The 14,349-nt window shown below is 33.1% G+C and overlaps 1 protein-coding gene across 4 annotated transcripts in view; it reads left to right on the top strand.

Moving 5' to 3' along the window:
* The window catches only part of LOC126973865 (potassium voltage-gated channel protein Shaw), a 131,147-nt gene extending 122,468 nt beyond the window's left edge, over window positions 1-8,679 (top strand). For 2 of the 4 annotated variants that reach the window (XM_050821219.1, XM_050821217.1), the window contains exons 9-10: window positions 1,267-1,328; window positions 2,396-2,536. In XM_050821219.1, coding sequence (XP_050677176.1) covers window positions 1,267-1,328; window positions 2,396-2,407 — 74 coding nt within the window. In that variant the 3' untranslated portion in view covers window positions 2,408-2,536. Of the gene's footprint in view, window positions 1-436; window positions 655-1,266; window positions 1,329-2,395 lie in introns of all 4 variants that reach the window. The other 2 variants (XR_007731434.1, XM_050821216.1) reach the window with 2 other exon arrangements.
* Window positions 8,680-14,349: the final 5,670 nt, after the last annotated feature.

The raw sequence follows: 14,349 nt of genomic DNA, 5'->3' as shown, positions 1-14,349 counted from the left end.
TGGCTGTCAAAGTGCTTTTATGCCTGTTTGACATACGCCATTTTGGCGCTGTTGGCCATATAGCGAGAGTCTGCGGTACGAAAACTAGTGATGACAACCTCTGCTAAACAAACATCGATAGGAAAACTATTTACAAAAAAAATGTGTACTTTATTACGTTGATTCCTGAAGTATAAATAACACGGAAAACAGCCGTTATTAAATCAAAATGGAATAATACTTCAGAGTACTATATGCTTCTCTCGCAGGCATTTGTATTATACGTCAAAATTAGCTCGCGAGTGGCGCTTCAAATAGGCACAAAAAATGTGCTGTCAAACATATGGGACAGCCTGTCCAGTGGTATTTATACAGGTCAGTGATCCTAGCAAACTCCTTTATGACGTGTAATATAAACTGACATAACTAACAGCTTATGCAATGTAACTCTCCACAGATGGTGATCGTAGCGAACTCGAAGCTATGATTCGAACAACACCAAATAACTGCAAACGAAAAAATTTAAACATGCTTTAATAAGCGACATCGGAACGGGCACTTTATGACGCCTGCACAAAGGAAAGCTTACAAGAATCATTAACTCACTTTTTAACATACATAGCACAGCAAGACACGGCGCCCTAGGTCCCATTGTTACATCGCTAACCCCACAAGGTTCGATATGTTTTGAAACATTAGCTGCTTGGCTGCCTGTGATGTTAATAGCTATTAGAGATATTATATTAGGAAGTTCTGTCATGAGTTCATCTATTCATAGAATGTTGACTGTACTCCCAACATTAACTTCTTTTTAGTAAGGTGTGTTTTAAGTTTTCATAATAAGGTTAATACTAAATCAATTGATTTCAGAATTGAATTAGTTTGTAGTTGATTTTCAACAGCAGGTACAGATACTCAACATTGATTAGAAATATTTGTTAATCTAAATGCTAATATATTCAAACAAAACGAATCTTATAACTATATTTACACTACTAAGATTAAATTACATTGAATTAAAACTATCGTTATGGGGAAGTGTACCAGGAATACTGGTATCGTTGCCGCGTTTAATAGCTAGGCTGATCCGTTGACCGAAATAGCTGCCAGCACTTGGGTTTCCAGTAGCCCTTTAGTTGAAGTGCGTAAATAATTATATTTATATTTTATTATTTGTACAATATAATCAATAGTAGTAGTACTAATAAAGGTAGTAGTGACAATAATATTATAACTCCTAAATTTATTTGGTTGTACTAGAATATTCCAATGACCGTTTATTTTCAGGCTTGCACCCAACAACAATAAAAGCATCACCACAAGCAAATCTACCCGCATTGAACACGGCGGTATTATAAAGCCAATCCTATTACGCGGTGAAAATTTAAATTATATCAACTATAAGATTACTTTTTATTCTAGAAGGCGAAACAACTTTGACAGTATTCATTAAAAAATCGGTTTCAACTTTACTGTTTAAATTAAAAATAAAACAACTCATATCGTCAAGGAACACGTCAATATCAAATTTCACAAAGGTGATTAATATATCGTTCCTTATAGCAGAAACTTTCCCCGGATTATAAAGTAATTTAAATTTCCACTGCAAACCCTTCGATATTTAACAACATCTAAACTCTTAACAAAAACTAATGATTTCACGAGTCCTTTGTGAATTCTGACAATCTTTTATTTAAAAGAAAGGTGTTTCTGACATTTTCCTGGAATCTTAAAAATGAATTCGAGTAAAGCGTTAAAGAATATCTTTTGATTTCGTAATAAAGTAGAATTGATTGCGGAGTCTTAATCATTGCAAGTCAAGTCTCCAAATTTCGTCTATAAGAAAACCTTTGATTTATCTGTTTGATTATTATTTAATTTTAACGACTCCATTCATCTTATTATTTTTAGTAGTTTTCAATCGTTTGTTTTTTTTACATAATATTATCTCCCATATGTTATAAAACAATACGCTGGTATCATATTTTTGAATACTATAGCTTCGACATGTTTTAGTAATTAGTCTCATGAATATAATTTAAAATTTTACATGCTTCTCACAAAAGACTCATAGTTATATTTATTTATATAGAAATCTCTCTATGTGGTTGTGATGTTCGTTGGTCGCTATTGTGTAAGTGTTATATATCAGAGACATCATTAGTGGCAATATGTGATTTGTGAATGTGGCGTAAGATATCTCATCCATCTAATTTTCAAATATAAATTCGATAAAGCATGATGGAGATGCATGTTTCTTTCAAAACTGACTTACTACAATTTCAACAAGTTTTGTTAAAAGTACTAATTCAATTATTTTATATTCGATCATAAAAAGCACGTTGGTAAGTTGGAATTTTATTTTCCTTCCTCCATTCACATTGGATAAGATCTAATGTATTTTTTTTCTTCACAGTCGCAAGCCTAATGCCAGGAATGGATTTATCTGTAGCTACACGCCTCACCCCCAGTCCAAGAGATATGAGTCCAGCCCTCGCCATAGCAATTCCTCTAATGAAATCTGTTAACATAGTACCTTCACAATGCTTTGACAATATAGCGTACCACAGCGAAAAATCTGAAGACAAGTCAAGCACGAAGACATCAAGTCGACGTAACTCCGACGAAGGTAGCAAAGATAATTTAAAAAATGACATGTTTGTAGATAAAAATGAAGATAAATCTGATGTTAGAACTCCATTGCTAAGAGATCATAAAATAGAATCGCTTGATGAAACTAGATTAAGGGATACTAAAGTTGAGAAACGTAAATCTTCAGCCTCGACTTAGCAGAAAGCAACGACGATCATTATAGAAAATATTATAGCTCTAGTAACGTTGTGTTATTGACTTACTCGTGTGTATGAAATTCAATATTCATTTTCTACATTCAGTTTTATTTAATGAAATCACTGTTGTTTAGATCATATCTTATCCAGTATTCTATTTTTTATGTTTTAATTTTTAAATGGCTTTATTTGTTCCGACAACCTGGAATGATGCGTGTGTTTATCTCTATATCATTAATTAGCATTAGAAGGGTACTCTACTGAAAAGGAATACCTATCTCTCGTCCGAATAAAATGACATTAACTAAATATATCGATTTCTGGTAATATAGTTTCTATTCGACATTCAGATACTTAATAGTTAACTGGCAACTCTAAAAATCAAATTGCAAGCATGGTAACGTTTAACGAATTTCGTGTTATTTTCGTAAAATTAAATCCTGCCAACAATGGCCCAAACAGAATGAAACACATAATAAAATAGTTCCGTAGAGTGTCCCTGAATAAGTATGGGTAGCATAGGGCTTGTCTATTATAGTATATACTATTCCGCTTAATATTATATCTCATTAGTTATTTATGCAACTCTTGTGTAATAAGGGGTATTAAAACACGAATGTGCGATAATAGTGTCACATGAGTGTTTTAATACCTAATTATCAACAGTTGCATACATGACTTTATTTACACCTATAATATGAATCCTCTATAAAAGATTCTGAAACAGTTAGTGTACTGCTAGCATTAAAAAAGACAGTCAATAACCATTACATAATCCAAAGGAGTGTTGTAATGAAATTCAGTACAACATTACAACATTCGTTTGGATGATGTAATGGTTACTAGGACATTGGGTGTTTTAATGTTGGCATAAGCTAACTGATTTAGAATCTTTAATAGAGGATTTAACGCATGGGTGTAGATAAAATAAATTACGCAACTAGAAATGTAACATGTAAATAATTTTATAATAAACGTTTTATATAATTACTATCATTTTAAATCTAGAAACACATATCATCTGCACATTGTTCTTGGTGTATTATTTTTTTACGTGTGTATAAAATACATTATAATCTATGTTAAGAGTAGTTAGTTGGAACTAAATATTTTATTCTTAACATACTCTTGTAACTTTAAATATTGAAATTGTCCATGTAGGTATCAAAGGTTATAAAGTGTTAATCCAATAAACAATTTTTTATAAATCCTATATATCCCAATAAATATAAGTTGTATTTGTGTATATTACAATATTATTATAATGAAAACAGTATTATTATCATTCTTACAACATAGTATTTATGCCGGCTACATAATAATTTCGTGAAATTAATATTATTATTTGGTAAAAATGTGATTTTGTTACGTTGATGTCAAAACCAACGAAATGATCATAAGTAATGTTAATTTTATGAAATAATTAATATTGAATATCAGATACATGTGTTAATTCATAAAATAATATTTCATTCAAATATTTCTAACCATTTGTTCTGAAGTATCGTGCTTACTAGGTACTGTAATTTGTTTGAATTTAACTCGTATTTTGTTCTCCCTCTAATAAAGGATCAAAATTATTTGTGGATCGGCATAAAAACTTGTATACGTCATCGGAAATATCAATACCTAGCTAGTAACACGCTATTCGGATTTACCTTACTCGAATCATGATAGATATTACACTAATATGACAGAGTGAAATAATATTTCAGTTTTCATAATAACTATAAGCTATATTATCATGTCTAATATTAACAGTAGAATTTAGTTGCATCTCCAAAATTATAAGCACGTGAATAGTTTATGAATCATGTAAACTATTAATACAGTGATATAAATATTTATAAGTATAAGTGGACTTAACAGTTCAAAAACATTTCAACTTTGTAATAATATTTGACCAACCCTAATTAATTTGTACAAAAACGTTCTTTAAATAATATCTCTCATTGGCTTAAGATAGGTACTAACGTTATACTAGTTATGTTAATGCGATATATGAATAACGCATAAAATGCAATAATTTTAAATATAATTGTAGATAGCACAATATAATTTTACTGTAAAATTTTTTAATGTTATGATAAACTTAATTTTTAAAAATATACACGCTTTATTATAGAATATGTTTTATATGATTTATTTAGTTAAAGTGTAAGTTTTAATGTGATTTATTCATGCTTATCAAAAATATATAAAAAATAGCACAGCTACCTATTTTACTTACTTACTTCTTCTTTTACTTCTTTTGCCACAATAACTGTATTCGGTCGTCATATTTACTATATTAGGTATTATTTTTTAATTGATGCAAGTACATATTATACACTGAATCTATTTATTAATTTGAAATCACATTCATTAAAAGAAACGTCTTTCTAACTACACAATAGATAATATATTAACATGTTTTGCATTAATAACATAATATTATTTTATTATCTTTCAGAGATTATTGAGAAGCGAAAATGTCTTAATAGTAGTAAAAAAGGAAATTGAGTGATTGACAGAATCTAAAATATAATTAATCATTGTCATTGAGTAAATATGTACTAGGTACCTACGTATAAAGCTAGACGTACACCAAGACCAATTTTGTGGGCCGATGACAGACCAGTATCTCGGACGTGTATGTGCCAATGCTGTAAAAGTGCCGACATTGGACGTTGCCGCTATTCTGTAGTTGATTGTGTTGCGAAGCGTTTTTAAAATGGAATAATTCGAAGAAATATATTCTTTTGAAAATTTATGCCGCAATTTGAATCGTTGACGTCATCGGCGTGTATTGTTTCATGATTTTAATTATGTTCATGAAACTACCGTGTGAATACCTTTTTACAGAATTATTATCACAATCCATCAAGTTCTTCGAATATTTTACAATGTGTTTTAATAAATACACTTAATTTGCACTGTAGGCAAGAAATCCCAACAAGTTCGGACTCGACGGTAGATCGGTCGTTTCCGGGCGTCATCGGACGATGGCGGTCGTGTTGGTGTACGCGCTCTCTTTATTTTACAAGTGTTTGATTCGATAGTCCGAGCAAAATTCGGCCGATGACGGATTTGATGTACGCTTGCCTTTAGGAAAACCATCCCGAACAAATTAAACCGATTCGGTAGAGAAACACACGACGCCATGTAAACATGAACTGAGACGTATTCTCTTTTATGTAGTTCATATTCATCTCATTGAATTATGTCACATACATTATTTTGTCACTTCAACTATTTTTTTTCTATTTAATTTGTGAAAAGATTTTTGTCATTATTAAATAAGAATAAATGTGGACCAGCTACCCAAAAAAATATACGTACTTGAATATTTGTAATATTTTCACAAAATCTAAATTCCTTCCATATTATCCAATACTTTGTAAGTATTTTCCGTATCTAGGTTCACTATAAACGCAATTGAATAAATCGAATTACCGAAACGCTGCCCCTCTTTTCTCCACTAAATTGTATATTAATTAACTAATCAGTGGGATGCTCCTTTGCACAGGATACCGGCTAGATTATGAGTACCACAACGGTGTCTATTTCTGTCGTGAAGCAGTACCTTACTGTTACGCGCCGAACTAGTTAAATTACTGGGAAAACGACACTTAACATCTTGTCTCAAGGTGACGAGCGCAATTGTAGTGCCGCTCAGACATTTTGGGCTTTTCAATAATCCTGAGCGATACTGCATTGTAATGTGCCAGGGCGTATCAACTACCATCAACTCAACGTCCTGCACGTCTCGTCCCTTATTTTCATTAAAAAAAAACCAAGATTATTCTCTACCAAGCTTAATTAACTACGTTTATAAATAAAGGTTTAAAATTCATTACAAGCTAAACGTATAATTTATTAAATCATTAAAGCTACTTACTCTTCAAACTCAATATATGACTTAAATTTTAATATTCCTGGTTGTGTGTTAAGCAGTGCAATATTTTTCCTTCGTTGATAAATAATTTCTATTACAAAATAGATATAATCTCATCTTAGTAACTAATCAACGATTAATGCAACAAAATATCGAAACTTACTAATATCGCTTTATCGAATCATTATCTGGTATCACGTTCACGATTATGTTTCTACTATATAGACTTAACATCAAAAATATAACTTGTAAAAAACTATACAATATCCCTTATTAAAGTTGTTTTTATAATTTGTTTGCTCTTTATATTTTCGAAAAGATTAACTAATACTTTCGTACAGCAATTAAGTAGATTGTACTTATTCACAATTTTCCTGACGCAACTACATATTAAACTGTGTGAACGTTAGTACAAACATTATTTAATTTTGTTAGACAAGAATATAAAATATGGGACGTACAGACTTATCACTTGTTGCAGAAATCATTAATAAGTCAATATTACATTATATCACATGCTATGTTTGACTGTCACCGTGAAAATAGCATGTGATATAATGAAATGTATATTTAATGAAAAATTAAATTAAGAATGCTTTCTGCAACTAGGGGTAAGAATAGCTACGAGCATCGTATAAACGTCTGGAAAATATTCTTGAAGAAATGTCACTTTAATCATACAGCCCAGCAACTAATATTAAATACAGCGTGATAAAAAGTTTATTTTATAAGCACTTACACATAGGGCACACTAAAAGTTTTGTACTTCTAGCTAATCCGAACTATTTGAATTTCGAATGTTATATTTTTTGAAACGTTGCAACCTTCTTAGTAATAAAAAAAAAATTGGCAGGAAATAATTTGTCATCTTCATAATTCCCCTTGAAAATCAAAAGAGTGTTAATGCCGAGTGGTATTCTACCATTTGTTTACCCAGGGTGTTAAAAAAAAGTTCGCGAAAGACGACCAAAAAGCCGCATTCTCCTACATAATGACAACGGTTCTTCACACACGGTTAACAAAACTAAGTCATTTTTAGCTTCCGAAAAAGTACAACTCGTCACCCATCCTTCACAGAGCCCTACCCTGCACCCTGTGATTTCTGTATTTTCCCCACAATCAAAGATTTGATGAGAAGTTTCACTTTTACCAATTCCGAAGAGGCAGTGATAGCGTTCCACCAGCACGTAGAAAACATGCCTTCATGCAAAAAATGGTTCGATCGCATGAATAAATGTTTAAAAAGTAATGGAGAGTATTTTGAAAAGCAATTAACAGAATATTTTGGTTATAACATGTTGTTTTTTTAAGTTACGCAAAACTTTTAGTGTGACCTACGTATGTGTAGCGCTCGTGCCAATGCTCGGCCGTATTGTATTTTGTCCAACTCTCTGATGCAAGTATTACACAGCTTGGTGTTAAAATGGCGACATTAAATGAACACACCAAAGCTATTTAACCGTAAGCCTAAAAAAAATTGATATTTTGAAATTTTCAAACAAACAAATTATACATTTAGAGAACAAAAATTTAATCAACCTTGAGTGGGTGCTATTCACCGATGCGTTCTAACGGCTACGGCGTGGCGTGGAAGAATTAGAAGGTGTCAGACATGCCTACGCTTAGCTTAGCTCGCGGCTACTAGATTACTTACAGATGTTCTAAAATTATTTTACGGATAATTAATTTATTTAGATGATTTTTTTAATTTTTTTTTATAATTACGGTTAGCTCTAGCCGTGTGTTCATTTAATGACGTCATTATAGTGCCTCAAATACTCATGATTTTCGTTGACCACAACCATTGAACTTGATACATTGATCGATTTTTCATGCATCGTCATTTTATATTAGTAATAAAGTTTTCGCCGCTATCTACTATATTATATTCGTAATATATAAGATTGGCACAAAATATTAGAATAAGGCTTAAAATGAATAAACAGGGCTTGTATAATCTATATATTATACATTATTATACATTTATGAATGGTGAATATTTGAAGCATTGTTCAATAAACGTGAAAATTATGATATTGTGTATGATTTACTTTCCTCTTCAAAATATTTATGAAATAAAGCCTTATAGAATCTGCTAATCGACTTACTATACCTTTTTCTTGTATAAAAAAGGCCAGAAGAAACCTATGGAATGAAGGAATAATATGATGCGTGGTAGAGACTATGAAAGAAAAGGTAGATATTATGTGTTCAAGACCTGAAATTTCTCTGTTTCAGCAAATACATTAATCATTAATTACTAGGAATTACAACATAAAAGTTAAAACCATTGTCAGCATTTAGCAAATTTAAAGCTGAGTAAAAATTTATTAATCAAAAACTATTCATAATAAAAATTAGGGAGCTTCTCTTCATAACGTAGGCAACTCGATTCCGAACTCAGCAGCAAGGTCAACTTTGAAGATTTACTAGATGTGCCATGGGGAACGATTTTAAAAGCCATTTACTAACTTTAGCAAAAAAAAATAAAATTTAAGTGTTTACGTAAATTTTACCGGCATTTGGGCAACCGACACAGCTCAGATGAACCTTCAGACCTGACCTAGAGTTATTATACTAGAAACGTGCTGGCAAATCAACGCGTGTTATATTCAAATTCCAATATTTTTATTCAAAATCACTTATTGAACGTCAAAAACTACACCCCATTCAAAAGAGACCTGCCTCAGACCTGAGAAGAATGGGCGCAAGAAGTTCCTTCTGAGTTCAGCGGGCTTTTTTGTTGATTGCAAAAATGTCTTCCGCCGTTTTTTAAAGAAAGGGAAGAGACGAGCAGAACGTTCAGCTGACGGTTATTGATACGCCTTGCCCACTATAATGCAATGCTCAGGATTCTTGAAAAATCCAAAAATTCTGAGCGGCACTGCAATTGCGCTCATCACCTTGAGACAAGATTTGCAAGAGCCTCATCTGAAGACAATTTCCTAATATGCAAATATTGGGGTTGAGCAGGTTCTCAACTGTAAAGTAGATCCTGTAGATGAAGCCACAACCTGAGAAATGAACAAATAATACAAGATTTTATGACGATACGTCAGTCAAACGGTTAGCTCAATTGGAAGAGGACGCAAAGACGGAACGCAAGAGGTCGTGGAGGAGGTTCGAGTCCCGCATCGTTCATCAAATTTTGTTTTCAAATTTATTTGTGCACTAATCCCAAAAGTGAGGGTTATCACTTTTAAAACATAACAAATTAACTGATAAGGAGGCTTTGAAAGGTGGCGGTATATTGTTCCAGCATTTAGTTGCATTATAATTAAAACTACCTTATAAGGCAGCAGTGTGATGCCGACTAAAAGATATGAGACCGTATAGGGCCGCTATGTAATATTATGTTTATTGAACAAATTTTTGTTTTATTTTTAATTTACTGAACAATCCACAGATGAGGTCTTGTAAAAATACCAACTCTCAGGCAATATAATTATACATAACGCACTAATTACAGAGCTCTATAGTTTTAAAACAAAGCACATGAAATATTCTGCCGAGAAAAATCCAACATCATTATTTTCAAGGATCTCAAAGTGCTTACCTTACTTATTTTACGATTTTTTTTGTTAAGTGGAGAAAGGTGGGCTCAAACTCGTCGACGAAATAATTATGAAATGCATTGGTCTTAAATAATATTGTTTACACGAGAGCAAAAGAAAAAGAGGAAATAAAGACATGCGGACAAAGGCACGCATATAAAGAAATATAGACATGACAAACACACACACACACACACATATATATATGTGTGTGTTTATATTATAATTATGTAATTCACAACATCTTCTCCTAGATATTGTAGATACAAAATATACAATATACCATGGCGAAAGCCATATTGTAAAAAAAAGGTTGATCAACTGACATCCCTTTATTATACATTTTACCATTTACCACCACTTCAAAAGAGTTGAGCTTTAATAAGAAGAAGGGGCGAGAAGCTCACTGCTACTCTTAGTGACTATATAAAAATATAAGTAAATAAAAAAAACTCGAGAGTTATTGAGTACAATGGATGGATTAATTCACACACATTGTAAATTATTACTAGGATGCCGCAGTCGCTCGTCGTACCGCTTTGCTGCGGCGTATATTTGAGCGAAGCGAGGTAAACTAAGTCTGTTTACAAAAACATAACAAAATTAGCAGTGTTACAATAAAAACTTATTGTTATTTGATCAATCGGCTCAATTTATAAATAAATATAAAAAGCGCGTGCTAATTTAGAACAATTTGTAAATCATGACAATAACCTAGAAAATTTCGAACGCTTTCTATGGCTATCTTTCTATATTCTATTCAAAATTTTTTAAAATCGGTCCATAAATAGTCGAGAAATAATTTAACACAGAAAGCAATGGGAGCCACCCGGTGAGAGCTTCGCTCAATAAAGACATTACGGCGAATATTTTACGCAAATTTGAACTTTTTAATGAAAATATATATGTAACAACAAAAGCAGGGTCAATAACAGGATCATCCAGCCACCACAAGTAGCGCCCGTTTACGAGCATGCCGCACGGACCAGTCATCGCTTCCCTAAACCGTATAAGAAACAGGAAGACACACTCAATTTTACATTAAAATTTTAATTCAATTCGTTGTGACCACACAAATCCATGAGGCGTTGTAAAATGGAAGCGAACACAACTCTAATCACATTAATAAAACAAAGTTTATTTAGTCCAATGTTTATCAAACCACCGCTGGTCGGGATCACTCGCGCTAAAACTTTTATAGACCTTGGCATCTCTGGAGAGACAAGTTCCGGAATGGTGAAATAAATTATCTTTGTTATCCCGATCTTTCCACTGGTTTTATTTATTAGCATTTGCATTAGTCTGTAGTCTTTATTTTCATGTGTTATGAATGATTTATGTTAGACTAGTAGTTCTCCGTGGTGAAATTGATATTAATAAACATTAAAATGGCCTGTCGTAATGCACAGCTCCAAAACGTGGACCTTCAAGCAGATTACTACAGGACGCCTGCAAGTATTTGAAATTTAGACGACGTCAGGAAAGAAACATTGCTTTGAAAAATAAATTCCTCTATCGAGAAACGAAGATTACAGTACAGATACCGGCTAGATTATGGGCTCAGGAACGGCGCCTATTTCTGCCGTGAAGCAGTAATGTGTAAGCATTACTGTGTTTCGGTCCGAAGGGCGCCGTAGCTAGTGAAATTATTACTGGGCAAATGAGACATGACATCTTACGTCTCAAGGTGACGAGCGGAGTTGTATTGCCGCTAAGAATATTTGGGCATTTCAAGAATCCCGAGAGACACTGCATTGTAATGGGCAGGGTGTATCAATTACCATCAGGTGAACGTGCTGCTCGTCTCGATCCTTATTTTCATTTAAAAAAATTCAATTGTTTACTTATGAGTATTCTAGAATACAAATAACAACAATCGTTAAACTATTATGATAATCATTTATTTTGTCTATTATAACGATGATGAGAGTTTAAGGCTGGTTTGTATCATTTGAGCTGTAATAGTGAAGGCTTACGTCAAATTTGACGTTAACAGCAACACTGACTTTAACATAGACTGCGGAATGTGCACCATCGTATTAATTGGAATAGAAGAAGCACCACCTTCCACCTTCGCACGACACGCCACAAGTTAGGATATCATCCCCACCATCTGGACATGTGGCGGTCCTCCACAGTGCGGTTTTCAAGGAGCTTCATCCCACGTACTGCAAAGCTGTGGAATGAGCTTCCTTGTGCGGTGTTTCCGGGACGGTACGACATGGGTACCTTCAAAAACAGCGCGTAGTGATTCCTCTGGTGTTGCAAGAGAATAGTCCTCATACGACCCAAGAAACCGTTTTGCTCTATAGGACTGTAAATACCTGAACGAATTATTTATTATTTCGTTCGATTCGATCGACAAAGGCCTCCCCCAAAGATTTCCACGACGACTTGTCCTGCGCAGTGCACTGCTTTCGTCCAACGTATTCCGGCGATCTCGACCATGTGTGTGTGGTGTCACACGAGAATATCATCACCCCATCTCCTCCCGTGGGTGTCGGAAGAGGCGACTAAGGTATACATAGAACGGAGGATAGACGGCAGCATCCTTTCGAGAAGAACCAATATTTACTGCGATCGCCAACCCGCCTGCCAAGCGTGGCGATTATGGCATAAAAAAACCCCCAGAATAAAAATGTCTGTATATGTTAATTAATAATTAAATACGTCTACAGTCAATTAGACTCTTGACATTTTTACAGAGAGTGAATAGGGAGGTACTCTTTGTTTATAGAATCTCTTTACAAGTTTGTTATAACAGCACAGTTCGAAATGGCGTTGGATCGGACATTTTTAATTAAAACAACTTTTAATGAGTCGCCGTCACTCGAGGAAGGTGGTTTTCTTTTGAACATAATTAACGCGCAGATTAGATTATCTATTTCAATTTAAAAAGGATTATTTATTAATTCAAATTACCTACCTAAAGTTGCAGGTAAATTTTTTTATGAGTTGCCGAGATACTTTAATCAATGATGAAAAACTCTATAAGGTTTGTTTTTATGCATTTGGCTTGAATGTAAATTATGGCCTTCCCATTGAGAGTTCCGTACCATCGTACAATATAATATGCGGGCGGGCATAATAGTCATCGTATCTATACGATTACTATTATGCCTACATAATATATACTGACATTTCTTCATATAAGAAAATATCAACAGATCTCATTACATGTCATAATTTAAAAATCCTGCCTAGATTATGTTTATTAGATTATATTAGATTATTATGTAGATTATACTAGCTCACCCGACAAACGTTGTTCTGTTCATAATAAAAAAACTCTTGCGGGTGGAATTTTCTTAAATCCGTTCTACACACACACACACACACACACACACACACACACACACACACACACACACACACACACACACATATTCTTAGAAGTTATACTTTTATTTTAATTTTAATCTCACTTGTGTATTTAGACAGTATTTTTATTTTATTTTATCTGATTATGATAATTTGATTTGACTATGTAGGTAATTATATCTGGTACCGTGAAGTCTCTGACAGCTGAACCACACTTCATACTAGTTTAGCTGTCTTTGCTCCCTGTATTGTATGTAAATAATTAATATTATAATTTAGAAACATTTTTAACTTGTAATACTATTATTAATTATTGTAATGTTTGGGAAATAAAGTAATTAAAAGTTAAAGTTAAAATTCTTAGCAGACCTTTACTCAGCGAAAGGAATATTCCAACCAAATGTCAAGTCTCTACGCGTTATGGTTCCAGAGATATCTTGATGAGTCTGTATATAGGTGGAAATCTTTTATATATATAGATACATTATAGATTTGGCAAATAGCATCGATAGACGAGATTAGATTAGATTCAAAATAGTTACGGTTTCGTTGGACACGATGCCGGCTGGACCAGAAATGTGGAAATATGATTTTGTTTCTGTAAGAAGGGCTTCGTAACTAATGAGACTTTTTATTCAGAGCTCAGATTATTGTGCTCAATAAAAAATTCGCTGCAGCAGGGCGTAGGACTTATCATCAGGTGAATGTTTTGCTTGTCTTAATACTTTTTACATTAATAAAAAATGTTAGATTATATATATATCGAATATTGAAAGCAGCCGATATAAGCTAATAGTTGAATATATATAAAAGAGATATCTGCCTATAT

Source organism: Leptidea sinapis, chromosome 30 (assembly GCF_905404315.1).
Source record: "Leptidea sinapis chromosome 30, ilLepSina1.1, whole genome shotgun sequence".
NCBI lineage: Eukaryota > Metazoa > Arthropoda > Insecta > Lepidoptera > Pieridae > Leptidea > Leptidea sinapis.
Note: the sequence above shows the minus strand (reverse complement) of the source record. Positions and strands in the feature narration are given on the sequence as shown.